Raw genomic sequence first — 24,460 nt, 5'->3', positions numbered from 1 at the left:
CAAACAGCAACTATTGTGCATTTATGATTGTTTCAGTGTCCATTTCTCTGTCCTCTGGATCTGCATCCTAAAATGCAGTGATATGCCTTACTCACAAAGGCACAGGGAGGCTGACTGGTCAAGCCATTTATTCATTATGAATAAACACGGTTCCCTCCTTATGATGAAGGCTGCACGACTGGAAGGGGAAAAATGGTGAACAGGAATTGTATGAAATTCTGTAATACAAAATTGACGGTTAGGTGGAGTTGTGAAAATGATTTGTAGACTTATTTGTGCATGTCAATGAACTTTTGCATGTGGAAGCCTATCTTTTAATCTACTGTTTGCCCTGTCCTTCAACCTGCTTTCATATTCAAGGATCAAGATCGGCTAATCCAGCTGGTGGTAAGATGCCTGCATTTCTCCTTCTTCCAGTTTTCTTTTCTCAGCAAATGTTTAGCAATTTTTTTTTTTCTTTTACTGTTTTATACTACTGAAGATTTACTTAATTGAGTATTATTTGTTGAACATCATATATTGCTTCATTGATTATTATTTGTTAAACATCATATATAAAAGATAACCTTTTCAGTTTTTAATTTATTTCAAGCAGTTGTCACTAAGTTGCTAATGTCTAAGCTACTGATGCACTCATGAAGATATATTTTCATGTTTGTCTATGTTGCTAAAAGTGAAGCTTGTAAATGTGACTGTAATGCATATTTCAGGCGGACATTGTTAGGTATTACCTACAGATAGTATTCCACTGTCTGTTGTTAAGACATTGTGTATAATACCAGTACTTACTGCAAACTTTAGTTCAGACCATTGCAATACCGTTGGTTGACTTTTTTGTCAATCCTCATTTGATTTTTTTTCGCTCCTTCCTGTGGCGCATAGCTTTTTCCCACATCCCTTGATTGGATGACTTATATACTGTCACAGCTGCACATCAAGGAATTACTTTCTTTCTTCATGCAGCACTTCATGCAAGTGTGTGTTTTCGTGCTCTGACTGAAATACCTGCTGCTGCACGGTGTTGCTTTCCCCTTCTCTACCTTCTATGCTAGTTTCCCACCCATCTCTGATTGGTTTCTATTTTTTAACTAGCCAAGCTCTTTGTTTGCTGTACTCCTCCAGCCGCCCACCAGACTGATCCCGTTGGTTATTGCCAATCACTCCACCTCAGCTTGCTCTGTCCTTGCTACCCCTCTCTTTTTTTGGCTAATTCGTTTTTAATTATCTCTTGTACAGCCCACTGGCTGAAATTTCCTGCTGGGGCCCTACTTATTTAAAATAAAGAAAGCACTTCTGTACACTTTTGATGTGTTTTTTTTTTTTTTTTTAATTAACCAATCCATTATAGGTGTCCACCATCTTGAAACAGTAAATGTAAATACAAAAACAAAATAGCCTCCATGTCATTATGTATGCACTTTTTTTATTTTGGCCGTGCTTGTCAGCATCAGCAGTATGGCAATAACCATTATTTTTTTCTTGCTGATGCTAAACAGTATTGCATAAAGCGTTGCGAAAGCACAAATGTGATTCCTAATGTTTTTGCCAATGCTTGCCAAACTAGTGATTCTGCACAAAAGATCTATTTAGCTATACCTACTCCTATATTAGAATCCATTTCTGTTTTGGAGGATACCAGCTAATATTTGCAAGGACATTTTTAAGAACCTGATGGCCAGACTTCCTCGACATTTGATGGAAGCTGCCCAAATCAGTATGATTTTTTTCTGTCATTAACCTTGCAGTGTTTCACTGGTGCATCGTGTGGTTTTACAAAGGAGGCAAGAACTAAATGGCAGAGAGTATAATGAGCAATGTCCTATTTTATTGAACTGTTTGTGCGTCATAGATGGCATCTGGGGGGAGTGAATTCAAGTTTCCCTGTGCGTGTATTTTGTTCTACAGGCTGCGTTCACTAGCAGTGAAAAAATCAAGTAGAGAAAACTGCACAGTGACTATTTGGGGTGAGGAGATGGTGAGGACACCAGCCCTCTGACAGTTTGCAGCTTGTGTGTTGAAGGGTATTTGAAATCAGTGATGGGATTAAGAGGCAAGCCTTCCGTCACAAGTGGATGAGGAGAGCTAGAAGATGGTTAAAGAACCTGGATTGTTTACACAAGGCCCACTATTGGTGTTAGTTTTTATTTGCTACTCATTTACGAAGTGGGAGAACACATAGGGGGTCATTCCAAGCTTGGTGGGCGGCGGTTGCCGCCCGCCAAGCGGGAACCGCCAGAAGACCGTACTGCGGTCAAAAGACCGCGGCGGTCATTCTGGGTTTCCCATTGGGATGGCGGGCGACCGCCAAAAGGCCGCCCGCCAGCCCAGTGGGAAACACCCCTCCATGAGGAAGCCGGCTCCGAATGGAGCCGGCGGAGTGGAAGGTGTGCGACGGGTGCAGTAGCACCCGTCGCGAATTTCAGTGTCTGCTAAGCAGACACTGAAATTCAAAGTGGGGCCCTCTTACGGGGACCCCTGCAGTGCCCATGCCATTGGCATGGGCACTGCAGGGGCCCCCAGGGGCCCCACGACACCCCTCACCGCCATCCTGTTCCTGGCGGTCGAAACCGCCAGGAACAGGATGGCGGTGAGGGGGTCAGAATCCCCATGCTGCGCCGCCATGGAGGATTCCCCTGGGCAGCGGAAAGTCGGCGGTACACCGCCGACTTTCCGTTTCTGGCCGCGGCTGTACCGCCGCGGTCAGAATGCCCAAAGGAGCACCGCCAGCCTGTTGGCGGTGCTCCCGCGGACCCCGGCCCTGGCGGTATTTACCGCCAGGATCGGAATCACCCCCATAGTCTGTGTAATTTGAAAAACTGAGTTTGCTGGTACATCGCGCCTCCACCAGATCACCCACACTCTCCCAATCTCCCCTATTTTCCTTGGTAGGTCACTATAAATCATTTATGTAGGGTGAAAAGATGGAGATATGTGTTGGTTATTTATTCTGTTAGCACTCAGGAGCAGCGGCAATTGTTACACCTTAAGACAAGCAGTCAGAACTGTTTATTTAATTTTAATACAGTAGTTCATCAGGTGATTCAGCTGGATTAATTTGTGTTTAGTTAGGCCCATCGTCCTGTATTGGTGGCTCCTTTGATTGCCTTTCGTGCCTGCACGCATGCACCAGTACTGCTTATCAGAAACATTTTAAAACGTGTTAGATGTAATAGCCATTCCCCAGATAACGCTTAATCTTTTTCATTGAACATTTAAAACCAGGTCTTCCTAGTAAGTGAGACTATCTAGAATTGTAGCAAAAGTCAAATTCTCAATGCAGAGATGAGAGGAGCTTAAGGAATTGGTTAGTACATTGTTGTCTACTTTAAACAGAGTGGTCAAGTTGCACTTTGACTTGAGTATGTTCACTTTCTGTTGACATTCAACGATTGTAGCCATTTTCTTAGTCTAGCATGGACCATGTGTTTTTCTTGTCACTCTCAACATTGATGTATAGCTTTCTGTTTACTTTTTAACTGTTGAAGATATAGCATTTTGTTAATTGATTTTACTTTCATTTTTGCATGGTGTTTTAAAACATTCTATTGAGTAGCAACAATTAATTTTAATCATTTTGCAATAAATTGAAATAACAGATTTTCCTAATATAACATGTTCTAAGTGGTACCTCTCTCCAAACTCATTTTTTCAGCTGGAAGCCGTTCCAGTTCCCCAGGTAAACTTCTAGGAGGCACCTATGGTGGAGCACAAAGGGTACAAGCAGTACCACCTTCTGCAGAGAAGCGGAGCAAGATCCCACGAAGCCAGGGTTGCAGTCGAGAGACAAGTCCTAACAGGTCATCATTGGGTAAGAAAGTTTTGCACGTTAATGGTGGTGAAGACCATGGCATGGCACTGCATGCTTTTGCACTACTGTATCTATTGAGATATGCTTTGCAATTTGAGTTCATCACATTCAAGTTGATACTTTTGTCTTTGAGACTTTCGTGTACATTAAAATGCACAACATAAGTATTAGGTATTTTCTTTTATTGAATATAGTTGTGAGAGATTTTCACTGCTTAAGGGACGTTTATTTATGTATGATAAAAAGTTTACAGTGCATGCATACAGATCAGTATATCTCAGTGGATGATGATTCCTCAAACGTTCTGGTATTTTAACTGGGTGTGAACAGCAGTATTTTAGCCAATATACTTTTCCAATTTGTCCATTAATGTAATACAGACAAATTGTATAAAGTGACCGAAGGCCATCTCCCTTATTCAGCCATCACAATACCTCCATGCTTCTGTTTTGACAGAGCTGTCTTTGATGACTGGTAACTGCAATGGCCATACTATTTCCTAAAGTGTTGTAGGTTTAATGTGGGTTTAATGGAAGATGAAAAGTTGCCTATAAATTCAAGCAGGACTTAATTAATTCCTGGTGACTAATAGGGTCTTGCATTATGATTACCTCTGTTAGATGCTCTTAGGCTACTGTAAATTGGATGGCCCAGGTAGAATGAAGCTAATATCCCTTATACACTCAATAATTCAGCATCAGTTATAGCCAACGTTTATAGAAAGTGCGTACAGTACACCTTGGCTCTGCTGTACAGAGTGGAGTGCATACTATACATATTATATCCTTTTTTGTTTACTACCATTTTTCCAATTAGCTTTTATGCAGTATTTAGGGGCCCGTACTTGCCTCTTTAGACCATCAAAGAGACTCTATAATGTTCGTTTTAGGATACTCGATCCTAGATGCTACTCAAAGCTACAGGGCGCTGATCTCTTGCAATGTTGGACATGGCTTTGATTTTAACTCTGTGGGATAACACTATATTCAAGAATTTGGCAGGAGAATGCGCTGTTGTCAACTGCTTTTTTTTCCCTCATTTGGCCCAGGTAGATCAGGGAAAAGATTGTGTCTCTGGGGCTTTCTGTAAAGTACATATTGGCTAAGAATGCAGGATCCTGCTTTGACTCATATTACTGTTACCTTACCAAAGGATCTTGTGGCATTCTCTCAACTGTATTGGTTCAGATCCTATCCTAAGACAGAGACTCTCATGCCATTATCCTCCCATTGTGGGTTTAAATGCCTTTTTAGGACTAGATATGTTAATGATTCTGGATTCCTTTTCTACTCCTTGGACCATAATCACTAGACCCCATTAGTTTGTTTCTGAAAAATTAACTCTTCGTCGATGGAGTGTCTGCTTTGTGAGTTTCTTATGGAGCTCATTTCCTAGTTCTCCAGACTCCTGACCATAGGGACCAGCACTACCTCTCAGCCCATCGTTACTCAGATACCATAAGTCTAACAGCACCAGACTCCTATAGTCTCTCCTTCTGTGCCCTTTGCTGTATACTCTAGCGCACCATTCGCATTTGCAGCAGTCCCTTGTGAATATAAATGCCATTTTCTAAGGAAGATGTGATGAATATGTTTCCTATGTGTTTATTGACAACTTAACAAATAGCTTAGATCTGAAAGTTTATTCCATACCTTGCTGAGAAAGTCGACTTGGTGGCATTTTTGTTTACTGAGGATACCAAAACGACAGTCTGTTGAACTGCAGGATGATGTCTGGGTGTTGTTGCTAAAGTAATGCAGAAGCTCGGTATTATCACAAACCAACGTTCCAGGTTAGGGTGATTTTGAAAGAGAGCTCTGTATAGCTGCTTGCACTTCTGTGCTGTCCTGTGTGTAGCAGTACTCTGTTTGAGCAGGAGCCACGTTTCAACCATATAAAAAGGGTAGTTTTATTTCTGGGCAGTCCACTGACTTAGGGATTTCCTGTGTTACAAGTGTCACATGATAAACATGAGCAGAGGTCCACCTATAAGAGAATAATGATAAGATGGGTGACACAGATAGGAGTTCTTTGTCCTATAATGTTAATTCCCTCTGTTTCTGTCTTTTCAGAAAAAGACACAGGAGAAAGGGTAACTGTCCGAGAGCTTGTGTCTCCGTTTTAATGCAACAAAATCATGTATTTCAGTTGAGTTGCAAACCATTCGGGACCTGAATATGTTACTAGGGTTCGTTTGATTTGATAGATCAGTGGTTCTTAATCTTTTGACTTATGGACCACAACTTTATAATTACTGGAACCCGAGGAACCCCGACTTAATCATTATTGGAATCCGGGGACCCCAAATAAGTCATTACTGGAAGCTGGGGTCCCAGGACCAAACATTGTTAATAATTTGAATCGCAAAACAGTATGCAAAAAATGCAGAAACCAGTGTTTCATCAAACGCATAAACAAATAATAACAATTGATTTAATTTGAAAACAAATATAAATAAAAAATATTTTTTTATCATTTTAATAGGAAGGATGGCGCTTTTCTAAATCCAATTGAAATCACACATCATCCATTCTATATTCTGTTTGATGTACCTGTACTCCTCCCATGAATCAATCTGAGGATACTAATTTAATTTTTAGCCTCCAGTGTCAAATTCCTTGACAAATACAGTATGTTCAAAATTTTTCATTAGTACATTTAGCCCCTTTATTTATAAACACTTTATTAATGTGTTAGTAGTATTTAATTTTCGTAGCAGTCACAGAATCCATAAGGAGATTTCATGGACTCCCAGCTGCCCCAACATGAGATGATGTGACAGATAAGAGTTTTTTGTGAATACTGACAATAACATAAGAAATTTCCTCATAGAAACAGAGGTAAATGTATGGAATTGCACTAATATTCAGTGGTTGACAGGGAGAAAGCCAGTTTATGTAGTCAAAAGCAAATCTTCAGAGGTAAGATAATGCCATTGATTAGGGAATGGTGGGAAATAAAATATCCAAAATAAATACTTTGTGCTGAAAGCACATTGATCACTGAGATATCAAGGTAATGGAATATATACCAAATACATAAAAAAAAACTAAATTTCTATAAGAAAGCCAAAAGTGCTATGTTCTATATATGACATTAACATTTTTTCAGCAGTCTTTTGGACTTTGTTTGTTGGGATTTTGAAACTCCTGTTATCTCATTGATGGGGGTCATCAATCATTTAAATGAGTCCGCATTTGGTTTAAATTTAGACGAAATGGGTACGCTGGTCTTTTATTCTATAAGGGGTAAGATGTTAGAAGGCACATTTAGTTATATGCCCAATTGTTTTAAAAATAAAAAAGGTGCTCACAAATGTTTGCTGTTCACATTCTGAAGGTTTGATGTGGTTTACAAGAGCATATATGCAATAGCTACATTATGTTCTAAGATGAGTATCAGTTGTGAGTGTGTGTGTGTATATATATATATATATATATATATATATATATGTTTGATGGCATGTGTAGCTGCAGATACACATGCTGTGCACATCCCGCCGTCTGGTGTTGGGCTCGGAGTGTTACAAGTTGTTTTTCTTCGAAGAAGTCTTTTCGAGTAACGAGACCGAGGGACTCCTCCCATTTCAGCTCCATTGTGCATGGGCGTCGACTCCATCTTAGATTGGTTTTTTTCCGCCATCGGGTTCGGACGTGTTCCTTTTCGCTCCGTGTTTCGGGTCGGAAAGTTAGTTAGAATCTTGAAAAAACCGTCGGTATTGTTTGCGTTCGGTATCGGGTTAGTTACAACAGATCAACACCGACTTTTGAAGAGCTCCGGTGGCCCTTCGGGGTTTTTTCGATCCCCCAGCGGGGCCTGGTCGGCCCGGCCACGTGTATCTTCAAGGCTGATGGAACGGACCCCATTCCGCTTCTGTCCAAAATGCCATAACAAGTATCCATATACAGATCAGCATCTGGTCTGTAACTTGTGTTTGTCGCCGGAACACAAGGAAGATACTTGTGAAGCCTGTCGAGCGTTTCGGTCCAGGAAGACACTAAGAGACCGAAGAGCAAGGAGACTGCAAATGGCGTTGGCGCTGACAGGACAAGAGCGTTTCGAGGAGGAGGAAGAAACATTCTCCATCCAGGAATCGGACTCGGATGAGATCGATCCCGAAGAAACGCCGAAAACCGTGAGTAAGATGTCGAAACACAAAACTCACGAAAAAACCACTAAAGCCCAGGGGACGCCACCGCCAACAGGCCATGGCTTAACCCGAAAAATAGGTGACCGATCATCGGCACCGAAAAAGGGCACGCTGGGGGTGAAGTCATCCGACTCCGGTCGAGATACCGCCACACAGCAATCTGGGGCTCGAGATAGTGGCTCCGAGCAGGTTCGGAACCGAGATAGCGGCACCGAAATGGGTCGGCACCGAGAGACCACGACGACGAAAGTAAAGATGGTTTCGGCAGAACCGAAAAAAGCAGCCGAAAAGGTTTCGATACTGAAACATCCGGCCTCGGAACCGAAAACAAGTTCCTACACTGAGGAACAAGGACTGTCCACACAAATGAAGACACATAGATTTGGACAGGAATTGGAAACAATAGAGCCAGACTATACACAAAGAAGGCTCCATATCCAAAAAGAAACAGGGAAGATCAGTACTCTCCCTCCGATTAAAATGAAACGCAAACTTGCCTTTCAAGAAAAAGACAAGCAGCCACAGGCAAAGGTGGCTAAACAAGTAACCCCGCCACCATCTCCACAATGCTCTCCGCAACCATCACCGGTAGCCACTCCACCAATGATGCAATCCCCAACTCATACAGGAATGAGTCAAGATGACCCTGAAGCATGGGACCTTTATGACGCACCAGTGTCAGATAATAGTCCTGAATGTTATCCAGCTAGACCGTCGCCACCAGAGGATAGTACAGCCTACGCACAGGTGGTGTCGAGAGCAGCGGTATTTCATAATGTCAGCCTGCATGCTGAGCCCATTGAAGACGACTTTCTTTTTAACACACTGTCGTCCACACACAGCCAGTATCAAAGTCTTCCTATGCTACCCGGAATGCTAAAACACTCCAAACAAGTGTTTGAAGAGCCTGTTAAAGGAAGAGCCATTACTCCAAGAGTGGAGAAAAAATATAAACCGCCACCAACAGACCCCGTGTACATCACACAACAGCTAACACCGGACTCAGTTGTAGTAGGGGCAGCGCGCAAAAGAGCGAACTCACATACTTTAGGAGATGCACCACCTCCAGATAAAGAAAGTAGAAAATTCGACGCAGCAGGCAAAAGGGTGGCGGCACAGGCAGCAAACCAGTGGCGTATTGCCAATTCTCAGGCTTTGTTGGCCAGATACGATAGGGCCCATTGGGACGAAATGCAACACTTTATAGAACATTTGCCCAAGGAGTTCCAAAAGAGAGCGCAGCAGGTAGTAGAAGAAGGACAGAGTATCTCCAACAATTAGATACGGTCAGCAATGGATGCTGCAGACACAGCTGCTAGAACTGTCAACACAGCAGTAACAATAAGGAGACATGCATGGCTGCGTACATCAGGATTTAAACCAGAAATACAGCAAGCTGTGCTGAATATGCCATTCAACGGACAGCAGTTGTTTGGGCCGGAGGTGGACACTGCGATCGAAAAACCTAAAAAAGACACTGACACGGACAAAGCCATGCGCGCACTCTACTCCCCACAGGGCAGAGGCACATTTAGAAAAACACAGTTTAGAGGGGGGTTTCGAGGACAAAGCACAGAACCCACAACCTCACAAACAAGACCCACTTACCAGAGCCAGTATCAGCGGGGAAGTTTTCGGGGACAATATAGAGGGGAACAATTCCAAAAGAATAGAGGAAAGTTCCAAAGTCCCAAAACTCCTCAAAACAAACAGTGACTTCCAAGTCACACATCCCCACACATAACATCTGTGGGGGGGAGACTAACCAAATTTTACAAACAATGGGAGGAAATAACAACAGACACTTGGGTCCTAGCAATTATCCACCATGGTTATTGCATAGAATTTCTCAAATTCCCTCCAAACGTCCCACCGAAAACACACAATATGTCAAAACAACATATAGATCTTCTAGGACTAGAGGTTCAGGCATTGCTACTAAAAGAAGCAATAGAATTAGTACCAAAACACCAGAAAGGAACAGGAGTTTACTCTCTGTACTTTCTCATACCCAAAAAAGACAAGAGTCTGAGACCTATATTAGATCTCCGAACATTAAATACCTACATCAAATCAGATCACTTTCACATGGTGACATTACAAGATGTAATCCCACTACTCAAACAAGACTACATGACAACACTAGACCTAAAGGATGCATATTTCCATATACCGATACATCCTTCACACAGAAAGTACTTAAGGTTTGTATTCCAAGGGATACATTACCAATTCAAGGTGTTGCCATTCGGAATAACAACTGCGCCAAGAGTTTTTACAAAGTGCCTGGCAGTCGTAGCTGCACATATCAGAAGGCAGCAAATACATGTGTTCCCGTACATAGACAATTGGTTAATCAAAACCAACACGCTAGAAAAGTGTTCGCAACACACAAAGTATGTCATAGAAACCCTCCACAAACTAGGTTTCTCAATCAACTACAGAAAGTCACACCTTATACCGTGTCAAACACAGCAATACTTAGGGGCGACAATCAACACAGCAAAAGGGATTGCCACTCCAAGTCCACAAAGGGTTCAGGCATTTCACAATGTAATACAGGCCATGTATCCAAAACAAAAAATACAAGTCAAAATGGTGATGAAACTCCTAGGCATGATGTCCTCATGCATAGCCATTGTCCCAAACGCAAGGTTGCACATGCGGCCCTTACAACAGTGCCTAGCATCACAGTGGTCACAGGCAGAGGGTCAACTTTTAGATCTGGTGTTGGTAGACCGCCAAACATACACCTCACTTCAATGGTGGAACAGTATAAATTTAAACAAAGGGCGGCCTTTCCAAGTCCCAGTGCCACAATATGTAATAACGACAGATGCCTCCATGATAGGGTGGGGAGCACACCTCAATCAATACAGCATCCAAGGACAATGGGACACTCACCAAAAACAGTTTCACATAAATCACTTAGAACTATTGGCAGTATTTCTAGCGCTGAAAGCATTTCAACCCATAATAAGCCACAAACACATTCTTGTCAAAACAGATAACATGACAACGATGTATTACCTAAACAAACAGGGAGGGACACACTCAACACAGTTGTGTCTCCTGGCACAAAGAATATGGCATTGGGCGATTCACAACCACATTCGCCTAATAGCACAATTTATTCCAGGAATTCAGAATCAGTTAGCAGACAATCTCTCTCGGGATCACCAACAGATCCACGAATGGGAGATTCACCCCCAAATACTGAATACTTACTTCCAGAGTTGGGGAACACCACAAATAGATCTATTTGCAACAAAGGAAAACGCAAAATGCCAAAACTTCACATCCAGGTACCCACAAGATCAGTCTCAGGGCAATGCGTTATGGATGAGTTGGTCAGGGATATTTGCTTACGCTTTTCCCCCTATCCCACTCCTTCCATATCTAGTAAACAAGTTGAGTCAAAACAAACTCAAACTCATACTAATAGCGCCAACATGGGCAAGACAACCTTGGTACACAACACTACTAGACCTTTCAGTAGTGCCTCATGTCAAACTACCAAACATACCAGATCTGTTAACGCGACATAAACAACAGATCAGACACCCAAATCCAGCATCGCTGAATCTAGCAATCTGGCTCCTGAAGTCCTAGAGTTCGGACACTTAGACCTTACACATGAATGTATGGAGGTCATAAAACAAGCTAGGAAACCTACCACTAGACATTGCTATGCAAATAAGTGGAAAAGATTTGTTTATTACTGCCATAATAATCAAATTCAACCCTTATACGCATCTGCCAAAGACATCGTAGGATACTTACTACATTTGCAAAAGTCAAAGCTAGCTTTTTCTTCCATTAAGATACATCTTACAGCAATTTCAGCTTATCTGCATATTACGCACTCAACTTCTCTATTTAGGATACCAGTCATAAAAGCATTTATGGAAGGTCTAAAGAGAATTATACCACCAAGAACACCACCAGTTCCTTCATGGAACCTCAACATTGTCTTAACACGACTCATGGGTCCACCTTTTGAGCCCATGCACTCTTGTGAAATGCAATACTTAACATGGAAAGTTGCATTTTTAATTGCCTTCACATCTTTAAGAAGAGTAAGTGAGATTCAAGCATTTACCATACAAGAACCATTTATTCAAATACACAAGCATAAAGTAGTTCTACGGACAAATCCTAAATTTTTACCAAAAGTCATATCACCGTTCCACTTAAATCAAACAGTAGAATTACCAGTGTTCTTCCCACAGCCAGACTCTGTAGCTGAAAGAGCACTACATACATTAGACATCAAAAGAGCGTTAATGTACTACATTGACAGAACAAAACTAATTTGAAAAACAAAACAATTATTTATTGCTTTCCAAAAACCTCATACAGGAAATCCAATTTCTAAACAAGGCATTGCTAGATGGATAGTTAAGTGCATTCAAACCTGTTATCTTAAAGCAAAAAGAGAACTGCCTATTATACCAAAGGCACACTCAACTAGAAAGAAAGGTGCTACCATGGCCTTTCTAGGAAATATTCCAATGACCGAAATATGTAAGGCAGCTACATGGTCTACGCCTCATACATTTACCAAGCACTACTGTGTAGATGTGCTAACGGCACAACAAGCCACAGTAGGCCAAGCAGTACTACGAACATTGTTTCAAACAACTTCAACTCCTACAGGCTGAACCACCGCTTTTGGGGAGATAACTGCTTACTAGTCTATGCACAGCATGTGTATCTGCAGCTACACATGCCATTGAACGGAAAATGTCTCTTACCCAGTGTACATCTGTTCGTGGCATTAGTCGCTGCAGATTCACATGCGCCCACCCGCCTCCCCGGAAGCCTGTAGCCATTTAGAAGTTGATCTTGAACATCTGTATATTTGTAAATATATTACTTTAAACTACATTATGTACATTACTCCATTGCATGGGCACTATTACTAGCATACACAACTCCTACCTCACCTTCTGCGGGGGAAAACAATCTAAGATGGAGTCGACGCCCATGCGCAATGGAGCTGAAATGGGAGGAGTCCCTCGGTCTCGTGACTCGAAAAGACTTCTTCGAAGAAAAACAACTTGTAACACTCCGAGCCCAACACCAGATGGCGGGATGTGCACAGCATGTGAATCTGCAGCGACTAATGCCACGAACAGATGTACACTAGGTAAGTGACATTTTCCATATATATATAATGAAAAAAGCAACACTTTAATGTTGTAATTGGGTGGCATGTTCAGTAACAAGGTAATATTTTAAACACTAAAAACTACAGAAAATCACCAGTTCTAGTTATCTCAAGTAACTAGAACTCACGTCCTAAGGTAACTATAGTTCGCGGCCCCACCATGCAGTCTTTTCATTAATGATTTCACTTCAAATGTTGCAGGGATATCATCAATGATGTCCTAGAAGCTGTCATGAGTGATGTCATATGTGTGGTAATTAATAGTGCATGACTAGGGCAAGTTATCCTAGGGCACAATTTATAGTATCAGTGATGTCATCAGTGATGTCATTTGAGACGTCATGAGTTCTGTCACAAATTGTGTCATAGAGCATGTCATGAGTGATGTAATATGTGAGGTCATAAGCAGTGCATGGGGAAGCATGTTATAGTTAGCTCTGCTAACTATACATGGTGCATTGCTGTGGTTGTTTTTTAGTTCAAAACTCTATTGTTATCATTGACAATTCCACCTAACTATAACATCTGATAGAGACTTCTAGCTGCAGCTTCTTTCCTTTGAATTCCCTGGCGTCAGCTTCAAATCCAGAATCTTTTTGCTGAGCAATACACTGCGCGTGCCGTCGGGTGGTGTCGTTCGGATCTGCGTGTGTCATCCGGCTCTGCGTGGCTTCGTCAGCGTCGTTGAAGCCATCTGTGACGCCAAGGTCGTCTATAAAGGCACCACCCCAGCGCGCGTACATCAGTTCTTTTCCTTCTGCATCGGTTAAGCGGAGGTCCAGGGATCAAGCTACCTTTTGCTTTTTGGCAAGCCTTTTTTCAACCTTTTTTGTCAAAGCATTTTTTCATCTGTGCGAGGAGATGTAATCCAGGAAGACCGGGTTCAAGCTGTGTGGCTCCTGTCAATGCGCCATGTCGGTGATGGACCCCCACCAGGTATGTGTCTGGTGTCTTGACAGGGACCACGACTCGAAGTCGTGCTCCGACTGCCGGACAATGGCCCCAAAGGCTTTGAGAGAGTGGTCTCTAAATCTCACGGTGGCCCGGCAGCTAACTTAGGTCAGCGCGAATCCTCCGAGGTCACGGTCCCACTCGAGGAGGTGACGGGACTGGTCCAGGAGCCCCAAGACCTCTTCGTCCCCCTTGAGGTCCTCGGGGCACTCATGGAAGAGGCACACGAAGACGAAGTCCAAGTGGACTTTGACTTCGCCTCGGCCAATGAGGCGTCATGGGAACATCAATGTTCCGAGCACGGTTCCACAGAGCTATTGCCAGGGCTGACTTCTTGTCTCCCCCCTTATCCGGAAGCCGGAGAGACCCCTGCTCAAATTAAAGACTTCTACGAAGCCATGAGCCTCGTTTTTGAGCGGGCGGCCCCCATGAGTGGTTCCTCGGACCCCATGGGGATAGCAGGGGCCCCCATCGGGTTTGATGCTGGCGGCTTCGGCCTTGGACCCTGTGGGTATCCCAGGATCTGATATCGGATCTGGACTGGTGAGGATTCCACACAGTCGGCCACCTCTGGCGCCGGGCCCGACGTCGACGCTCCCCCCCCCACCGCCAGCACCCACTTGTGGTAAGAGCCCCATCCTCATTCCAAATGATCTGAAGCCGGAACAATGTTGCACGATTCTGACTTCGACGGTGCCGACTCGGCCCAGATCAGTGCCTGAGGCTTATTTTGATCAGCAGGGCACAGGTGAGGAATGGGAGGGGTCCGAGGACCCTTTGGAATATGGATTAGGGGAGCAGGACTGGTATGAGGAACTAGGGGAAGCCAGAGGACTGGATACTTCTCCAGATGCTGGTATGCTCTCGCCTCCTGTGGCTATGGAGAAGGGAGCATCATATGCCATGGTGGTGCATAGAGCAGCTGAGGTCTTGGACCTGAAGTTGCCTACGGTGCTGGTCAGGACTAACATCCTGACAGAGGTGCTTCAGCTGGTGGCTGCTACATCGGAGCTGATGTTACCCTTTAATGAAGCCATTACTGATGTCCAGCTGGGGACGTAGTCCAAATCCAGCACAGGGGCTCCTGTGAATAGGACAGTTGTCCGCCGCCATCGAGCAGCTCCTACCGACCCTGGTTTCCTCACCCAACACCCCACCCCGGAGAGCTTGGTGGTCCAAGCCTCCACATCCCTTGGTGCCTTACCTTCCGCTCCCCCGGATAGGGAATCCAAGAGGCTGGACCAACTTGGGAAGAAGATGTTTTCTTCCTCCTGCCTGGCATTGAGGTCCGTAAACACCTCATGCCTATTGGGCCGTTTTTCCCATACTTTATGGGATGCGGTGGCACAAGTGCTGCCCCAGGTCCCGGAGGACGTACGGGTCACTCTCACCCAAGCTGTCAAGGATAGGAGAGATGCAGCCAAGTTTACCATTCGGTGTGGTTTGGACACGACGACTCGCTGGGCAGGGCAATTTCATCAACATTGGCCCTTTGTCACCACACATGGCTGCGTCCAGGCAAAACTGATCGACCTGCCCTTTGATGGCTCACGCATATTTGGAGAGAAGGCAGACTCAGCGCTTGAGCAGTTCATGGATTCTCGAGCCACGGCCAGATCCTTGGGCCTCTCGGCGCCTGTTCGCCAGCAGTCTGCCTATCGCCCCTTTCGAGGTTTCAGGAGGGGCGGAGTACCACACCAACCACAGGTCAGCCACCGTCCTCCAGCTTCACAGCATCCAGTGCGAGGATGAGGTTGTGGTACCTTCAGACCAGAGTGTCTAGCCAGAGGTCGCCCACCACCCAGCCCCCCTCTTCCGCAACACCCAAGCCCACCTACTATGGTTCTGCAAGACCATGTTCGTCCAGTTGGAGGGAGGATTCGATTTCATCTCCCTCACTGGCAGTCCATAACATCGGACAAATGGGTCTTGCAGATCATACAGAAGGGCTATTCCCTCCCCTTCCAATCTTTCCCTTCCTCTATCCCTCCATTGAAAGAACGGCTGATGGAGGATCATTTAATCTCGCTCCGCGAGGAAGTTATGGCTCTCTTGTCCAAGGGAGACGTAGAAAGGGTACCGATGTCCATTGGTTGATGGTTGTTATTCCCGCTACTTTCTGATTCGAGAGGCGGACAAGGGTCTTTGCCCTATCTTGGATTTAAGAGACGTCAATCTCTTCCTCAAAAAGGAGAAATTCAAGATGCTCACTCTGGCTCAGGTCTTGTCTTCCCTAGACCAAGGAGACTGGATGGCAGCGTTGGACTTGCAGGATGCGTATTTTCACATCCTGCTCGCCCACAGGTGTTACTTGCGGTTCACGGTGGGCTACGAGCACTTTCAGTTTTCAGGGCTCTGTTTTAGTCTCATCAGTGCCCCTCGGGTATTCACCAAAGTGATGTTGGTAGCAGCAGCTCATCTGCGCAGTTAAGGGATTTCAGTCTTCCCCTACCTCAACGACTGGCTGTTGAAGGCTCCTACGCCCCAGGCTCTCGTCACCCACCTTCAAACTACGGCAGACCTTCTGCATTCGCTGGTGTTCTCTATAAATGTGCTGAAGTCACACCTGACTCCCTCTCAGAAGCTCCCTTTCATCTGAGCTGTTTTGGATACAGTGCAGTTTGGGGTTTATCCTCCAGAGCAGCGAGACCAGGATATTTCCGATGATGCCTATGTTTCAGCCTCTGTCCTGGATTTCAGTTCGACACACTCTGAGGCTGTTGGGACTCATGGCTTCCTGCATCCTGTTAGTCAAACATGCCAGATGGCATATAAGGGCTCTACAGTGGGACCTGAATTTCCAATGAGCGCAGCATCAGGGAAATCTTGCTGACACGGTTCAGATCTTGGAGGGAACTGCAAAAGACCGGCAGTGGTGGTTAGTGAGCTGTGATTGGGTCAGAGGCAGACTCCTCCCCCTTCCCCAGCCAGATCTCACAATAGTGACAGATGAGTCACTTCTGGGATGGGCGGCCATCTGGGTGAGGTGGAGATCAGAGGCCTCTGGTCTCTGGTGGAATCCGAACTCCGTATCAACTTGTTGGAGCTCTGGGTGATCCGACTGGCATTGAAAGCATTTGTTGTGAAAGGGAAGATAGTGCAGGTGTTCACGGACAACACTACTGCATTGTGGTACTGCAACAAGCGGGGCGGTGTGGGGTCGTGGACCCTTTGTCAAGAGGCTCTGCGTCTCTGGACATGGCTGGAACAGCAGGGCAGAACCCTGGTGGTTCAACACCTGGCGGGTTCCCTGAACACCAGGGCAGACAATTTCATCCATCAATGTCTACCGGATCACAAATGGTATCTCCATCCGGAGGTAGCGCAAGGACTCTTTCAGCAGTGGGGAGAGCCTCGGTTAGATCTGTTTGCCTCCGCAGAGAACGCGCAATGTCAGCAGTATTGCGCGTTGGAGTTTCCAAGGCGGCAATTGCTCAGCAACACTTTTCATTGCGAGTGGAGTTCAGGTCTGCTGAATGCTTTTCCGCCCATACCACTCCTGCCCAGAGTTCTCAAGAAGATCCAGAAGGAGCGGGCCCAAGTAATCCTAGTGGCTCAGGATTGGGCATGGAGAGTCTGGTATCCTGAGCTTCTCAAAATGAGCATCAATCTTCCAATCAGGCTGCCCCTTCAGGTGGATCTTCTGTCGCAACAGCAGGGGAGGGTTCTCCACCCAAACCTGTCAACTCTGCGCCTTCTTGCGTGGAGATTGAGCGGCAGCAGTTGATGACTTTTGGCCTTCCTCCCAAAGTCTGTAAAGTTATTTTGGCACCCAGGCGTCCCCCCACTAAAACGGTATACGCCTGCCGTTGGAAATATTTTGTATATTATTGTACAGGAAGGTCTACTGATTCTCTTTCTGGTCCTCTTTCTGCTATTCTTCTCTTCATTTGTTCCCTTGCCCAGTGGGGTTCTGCCTTGGGGACTCTCAAGGGTTATCTTTCTGCCTTATCGGCGATTCTTTGGGTGCCTGATCAGCATTCTCTGTTTAAATCCCCCATTGTATATAGATTCCTCAAAAGGCTTGTACATATGTTTCCACCTGCGCCCTTTGTTATGCCCCAATGGGACTTAAATCTGGTCCTCACATTTCTGATGTGTGCTCCCTTCGAGCCTTTGCACAACTGTCCCCTCTGGCTGCTAAACCATCAAGACAGCCTTCTATTAGTGGCAATAACATCTATCAGGAAGGTGAGTGAGATGCAAGCTCTCTCTCATCAAAACCACTGTATCCCACTATCTATCCAGACAAGGTGGTTCTCAGAACTCGTGCCTCTTTCCTCCCCAAGGTGGTGACCCCATTTCATCTGGGTCAGAACATCACCCAGCGCACCTTATTTGCTCCGTGCATCCCTCAAAGGAAGAGGAGCGACTCCATCGACTTATCCAAAAAGAGCGTTGTCGTTCTACCCTGACCGCACAAAGAGTTCCTGGTGGATGACCAGCTCTTTGTGGGATACGTTGGAGCAAAGAAGGGACGGGCAGTGCAGAAGTGAACCATTTTGCACTGGGTCGTTCTCTGCATCAAGATCAGCTACGCACTGGCCAAAAAGCAGCCTTCTGAGGGCTTATGAGCTCATTCTGCCAGGGGCAAAGCTGCTACCACTGTGCTAGCTTGGGCGTACCAGTCCTGGAGATCTGTCAGGCGGCAACGTGGGCATCTTTTCACACGTTTGCAAAACATTACTGCCTGGATAGTCAGGTACGAAGGGACGGGCATTTTGCCCGTTCAGTCCTACAGGACCGCCAGAAGGTTATGGCTTGGGTATCTATTCAAAGGTAAGGAATCTGCAGCTAGAAGTCTCTACCAGATGAACAGTTACTTACCTTTGGTAACACATTATCTGGTAGAGACTCTATCTAGCTGCAGATTATTTACACCCACCCACCCATGCATCCCTGCTCTGCGGATATATCTAGTAGGGTTAGGGTGTATCCCTTTCAGGGCCCTAGTTTTGCACAGACAAAATGTTGGTTCTATCCATGACTCTGCGCTTCTGGCGTGGAAGTTTTGTGGATAAAAGAACTGCCGTATGCACGTCGGGGTGGTGCCTTTATAGGCAACCGTGACGTCACAGCAGGCTCCAACGACGCTGGCGAAGCCATGCGTAGCCGTACGACGCACGCGGATCCGAACTATGCCACCCGACGGCGCGTGCAGTGTATTGCTCAGCAAAAAGATTCCGGATTCAAAGCTGGCGCCAGGGAATTCAAAGGTAAGGAATCTGCAGCTAGATAGTCTCTACCAGATAATGCGTTACCAAAGGTAAGTAAATTGTTTGCTACTTTAACCTTAATTTTTTTCAGTGATTTACTAATTTATTTTATTAACAAAAACAGATCTTTTTTACCATACCTAACTATAATGTTACTTTAACCTTTATTTTTTGCAGTGGTATGTCTATATGTAGTGCCACATCATTGAGAAAGCTGTGGGAAAAAATCTAAAAAGTCATAAAGTTGATCAAGGTTGTCAAATTTAAATCTGATGGTGAGCATACAATAATGAAGGAAGCCTCAGGAGGCCAGGATCTCTTCTATCAGATATTTAGGATAACCCTGACTAACTAATAACCACTGACTATGTAAATGGGTTCCATTTAGGTCAACTTCATATATATATATTTTTTTTTATTAAAGGTCTAATAACCCAGCGTGTGAGACTATAAATAGTACATCAATCATATATGTACCTGCTCCTCCTATTTCCAAACCTCCCCAGAAAGCATCAAGCAATGCGATGCATGTCCTTAACTGTCAATCATATAGGACCTCACAGGTGTATGCCCCCGCCCCTGCTTTTCACACAACAAGGGGGGAACTATTGTTTTTCCGATGTTAAAAATAAATACATTGTTAAGGGAGCCCATATTTCCTTGGGCCTCGAAACCAGTGATAGTTCTTCAGCATAGAGTTCCAACTATGACTACATGAAGTGGGGGGAGGAGGAGGGTTTGGAGACTAAACGCAAGAGTAATGGCGAATGGTCTATGCTCAACTCTGACCACCCTCGGGCACATTTCATCCAAGATCAACCAGTAGTCCAGTCTGTACCACGTACCATGCACTGAGGACACAAATGTACTTTTTACTTTGATGTGGGTGTGGTAGCCTCCATGCATCCACCAAGCCATAGCCATTCATTCCCTCCTGCACTACATGTGCTGCTTGCTTACCGTGCCAGGTAGACTTGGTTGATCTGTCCATTTTACGATCAAAGTATATTTTCAAATATCCCGCCCAGGGTAAAACGGCGAGGGATAGGGCATGTATATGTCTCCCTGTGTGCGTGAAAAAGTCAAGGTCATCTACATTAGTCGCATAGGTATTCACCAATGTATTGTGCATGCCTTGTGGAAGCCCCTGGGCTATTGTTAGACGGCCCTGATCATCCACAACTGTGTGCGTAACTGTAAAAAAAAGATTCCCCCGTTTCACCAACACCAGACACCCACACACACCACACACACACAGTGAGGGAAACAGCAACAACACCTTCATTACTCCTACCAGCATTGACAGTGGACAATTTCTTCCTCACTGCATATCCTCAACATGTGAATCATCAGGGCTTTGAACACTTTTCCGTAGAGAGAGTGTCTTAAGGCAGTCCTTGGCTGCTGTGGGTGTCATGAGGATTCATTTGATCAATGTGGAGCCCGGCCGGGTAGAGCATGCCATACGGATAGATGCCAACTGAAACTTTTTTTTAACTGGTAGGAACTCCGTCCAGGACTGCCATTGTGAAGTCAGGATAGAATGCGATCTGGTCCCCTTGATAGTTGATGTCCTGTTTGTTATTCACCAGTTGAAGGACCCCGCCTCGGTCCTGATAGTTGAGCAGTTTTGCTATGGTGTTGTGCAACAGTGCCCTGGGGTGCAGCCGCACCATCAGCGAGCGATGTGCCCTTTACAGGATCGGCAGGGCAGACAGGTTTTTGTGTGCTAAAGATTGTAGATGGCATCATTTCCACATACAGCTCCATCTTCCCAGTGTTGGTGAATTCTGGCGCCCCAGTTATGCACAGGTCGTTCCTATGCGAGCACGCCTCCAGGTCTTCATTTTTAGCTTTGATGACCGGTAAATTATTTTCCATATTAAGGCATTTTGTGTTAACGGATTGTATAATGTCTTCTACTGTCATTATTCTCTGCTCTGCAGCTGTGATTTTCGCTACTTGTCTGTCCAGTTTGTTGGACATAAGATGAAGGTGGAGGTTTAAACTGTCAATTTAGCCGTCTGTGGATTGTAGGCTTCTCTGCATCACCAGTAATGCCATCTCCAACGTGGAGATGTCACAGGAGCTGGATGCTTGCACTCTAGAACAGTGTCTTGCACCTATTTAGTGGAGTGTCGAGTTTCAAAATTGAGGCACGACTGGTTTCTGTCCGCCTTCTCCAGCTCTCATTTAGTGCAGTGTCTTCAGTAGAAATACTGACTGACAAACTGCATATCCTAAAACACGTCAAATCAGTGAGGTGCCAGCCAGGTACCATCAGCAGCTCTCTTTGCTGACTCCAGATGGCCGATCACACCACTATATTGTAGATGATTCAGAGAGCACAGTAGTGGGCCGGTCAGCATAGGCATCGAAGAGGCACACCACCAAATGTCCCACACTGCATGAATTGCCAGTATTCCATGCAGGTGACGCAGTTTTTGCACCTAATGCTATACGCAGTACTGAGAGATAATGCCTGTGTGGGTGTGTATCAGTGCCAAGTATTGAGCGCCATCCAACAGTAGTTCATTTAATGCATGACCCCGCACTCCGTTCCTATAGCGAGACTGCACCTCTATGATATCCACGAAGAGTGCAGCTCACCGTTAAGTGTTTTGAGTGCCAGAATATTAATAAGTATTTCTTCTAGAACAAGTAAGTGAGGGGCTGCACAGCAGTCTCTCAGCAGCCTCTTCAAATCACCTATGTAGCGCCCGCCAGACGGTCGCACAGTAAACAGCTGCACTAGCCACAATTCACCAGAGTTTGGCCTATCGTGATCTTCACTGCATAGGCCACCGCCTGATCAGCGCTGCCGCCCACCACTCAATCAGCGGTCTGTCCGGATGAACCTGCAAAGGTGCCCTGAAAGACTTATCTTTACAGCTGTGCCACCTGCTTTCTGTCCAGTTTGCATTATTTAGCATGTGAAATGGCAGGATGAATGGCAGACATTAACACCCGGCTGGCAGAGCTGCACTAAGATGCAGCCATCTTCCCGTGGGCTCTCTGGCATCCTCCTAGGTTCACTTTATAAAAGTATCTTATGTGGCTATCCTGAAACATGACAGGAATCCTGCCTACCTGGACCTATGTTGGCCCTTGTCTGTAGTTTAGAGCTTAGGTAGGGTTTAGGCTCTGTTCCTGAGGGCCCTTATTTACTTACTTAACATACATTTATGTTTTCAGTCTGTTTAAGTAATAACATAAAGGCATTTCATAAATGTAGGAAGTTGGTTCTGTATGCACTATTTCAAAGTAAGGAATAGTATGCAGAGAGTCCAAGGGTTCCCCTTAGAGGTAAGATAGTGGCAAAAAGAGATAATACTAATGTTCTATTTTGTGGTAGTGTGGTCGAGCAGTAGGCTTATCAAAGGAGTAGTGTTAAGCATTTGTTGTACACACACAGGCAATAAATGAGGAACACACACTCAGAGACAATTCCAGGCCAATAGGTTTTTGTATAGAAAAATATATTTTCTTAGTTTATTTTAAAAACCACAGGTTCAAATTTTACATGTAATACTTCAAATGAAAGGTATTGCAGGTAGGTACTTTAGGAACTTTGAATAATCACAATAGCATATATACTTTTCAAATAAATCACATATAGCTATTTTAAAACTAGACAGTGCAATTTTCACAGTTCCTAGGGGGAGTAAGAGTTTGTTAGTTCTTGCAGGTAAGTAAACCACCTACGGGGTTCAAGTTTGGGTCCAAGGTAGCCCACCGTTGGGGGTTCAGAGCAACCCCAAAGTTACCACACCAGCAGCTCAGGGCCAGTCAGGTGCAGAGTTCAAAGTGGTGCCCAAAACGCATAGGCTTCAATGGAGAAGGGGGTGCCCCGGTTCCAGTCTGCCAGCAGGTAAGTACCCGCGTCTTCGGAGGGCAGACCAGGGGGGTTTTGTAGGGCACCGGGGGGGACACAAGTTAGCACAGGAAGTACACCCTCAGCAGCACGGGGGCGGCCGGGTGCAGTGTGCAAACACACGTCGGGTTTCCAATGTAAATCAATGGGAGACCAAGGGGTCTCTTCAGCGATGCAGGCAGGCAAGGGGGGGGCTCCTCGGGGTAGCCACCACCTGGGCAAGGGAGAGGGCCTCCTGGGGGTCACTCCTGCACAGGAGTTCCGATCCTTCAGGTCCTGGGGGCTGCGGGTGCAGAGTCTTTTCCAGGCGTCGGGATCTGGGAAGCAGGCAGTCGCGGTCAGGGGGAGCCTCGGGATTCCCTCTGCAGGCGTCGCTGTGGGGGCAACTCTGGCTACTCACAGTCTCGTAGTCGCCGGGGAGTCCTCCCTGAAGTGTTGTTTCTCCACAAGTCGAGCCGGGGGCGTCGGGTGCAGAGTAGCAAGTCTCACGCTTCCGGCAAAGTTGCAGTCTTGGGTGAACAGGGCCGCTGTCCTCTGGAGTTTCTTGTTGCCTCTAGAGCAGGGCTGTCCTCTGAGGATTTAGAGGTCGCTGGTCCTGGGGAAAGCGTCGCTGGAGCAGTGTCTTTAGAAGTGGGGAGACAGGCCGGTAGAACTGGGGCCAAAGCAGTTGGTGTCTCTGTCTTCTCTGCAGGGTTTATCAGCTTAGCAGTCCTCTTCTTCTTAGGTTGCAGGAATCTGAGTTCCTAGGTTCTGGGGAGCCCTTAAATACTAAATTTAAGGGCGTGTTTAGGTCTGGGGGGTTAGTAGCCAATGGCTACTAGCCCTGAGGGTGGGTACACCCTCTATGTGCCTCCACCCAAGGGGAGGGGGTCACAATCCTATCCCTATTGGGGGAATCCTCCATCTGCAAGATGGAGGATTTCTAAAAGTTAGAGTCACCTCAGCTCAGGACACCTTAGGGGCTGTACTGACTGGCCAGTGACTCCTCCTTGTTATTCTCATTATCTCCTCCGGCCTTGCCGCCAAAAGTGGGGCTGTGGCCGCAGGGGGCGGGCAACTCCACTAGCTGGAGTGCCCTGTGGTGCTGTAACAAAGGGGGTGAGCCTTTGAGGCTCACCGCCAGGTGTTACAGTTCCTGCAGGGGGAGGTGTGAAGCACCTCCACCCAGTACAGGCTTTGTTACTAGCCACAGAGTGACAAAGGCACTCTCCCCATGTGGCCAGCAACATGTCTCAAGTGTGGCAGGCTGCTAAAACCAGTCAGCCTACACGGGTAGTTGGTTAAGGTT

The 24,460-nt window shown here is 45.6% G+C and overlaps 1 protein-coding gene across 5 annotated transcripts in view; it reads left to right on the top strand.

Moving 5' to 3' along the window:
• The window catches only part of CLASP1 (cytoplasmic linker associated protein 1), a 1,131,138-nt gene that overhangs the window by 638,736 nt on the left and 467,942 nt on the right, over positions 1 to 24,460 (top strand). For 4 of the 5 annotated variants that reach the window (XM_069224628.1, XM_069224627.1, XM_069224631.1 and 1 more), the window contains exon 21: positions 3,653 to 3,808. In XM_069224628.1, the coding sequence (XP_069080729.1) occupies positions 3,653 to 3,808 (156 nt within the window). Of the gene's footprint in view, positions 1 to 360; positions 388 to 3,652; positions 3,809 to 24,460 lie in introns of all 5 variants that reach the window. The other variant, XM_069224630.1, reaches the window with a different exon arrangement.

Source organism: Pleurodeles waltl, chromosome 3_1 (assembly GCF_031143425.1).
Source record: "Pleurodeles waltl isolate 20211129_DDA chromosome 3_1, aPleWal1.hap1.20221129, whole genome shotgun sequence".
Lineage (NCBI taxonomy): Eukaryota > Metazoa > Chordata > Amphibia > Caudata > Salamandridae > Pleurodeles > Pleurodeles waltl.
This window is presented reverse-complemented; position numbering and strand designations above follow the sequence as displayed.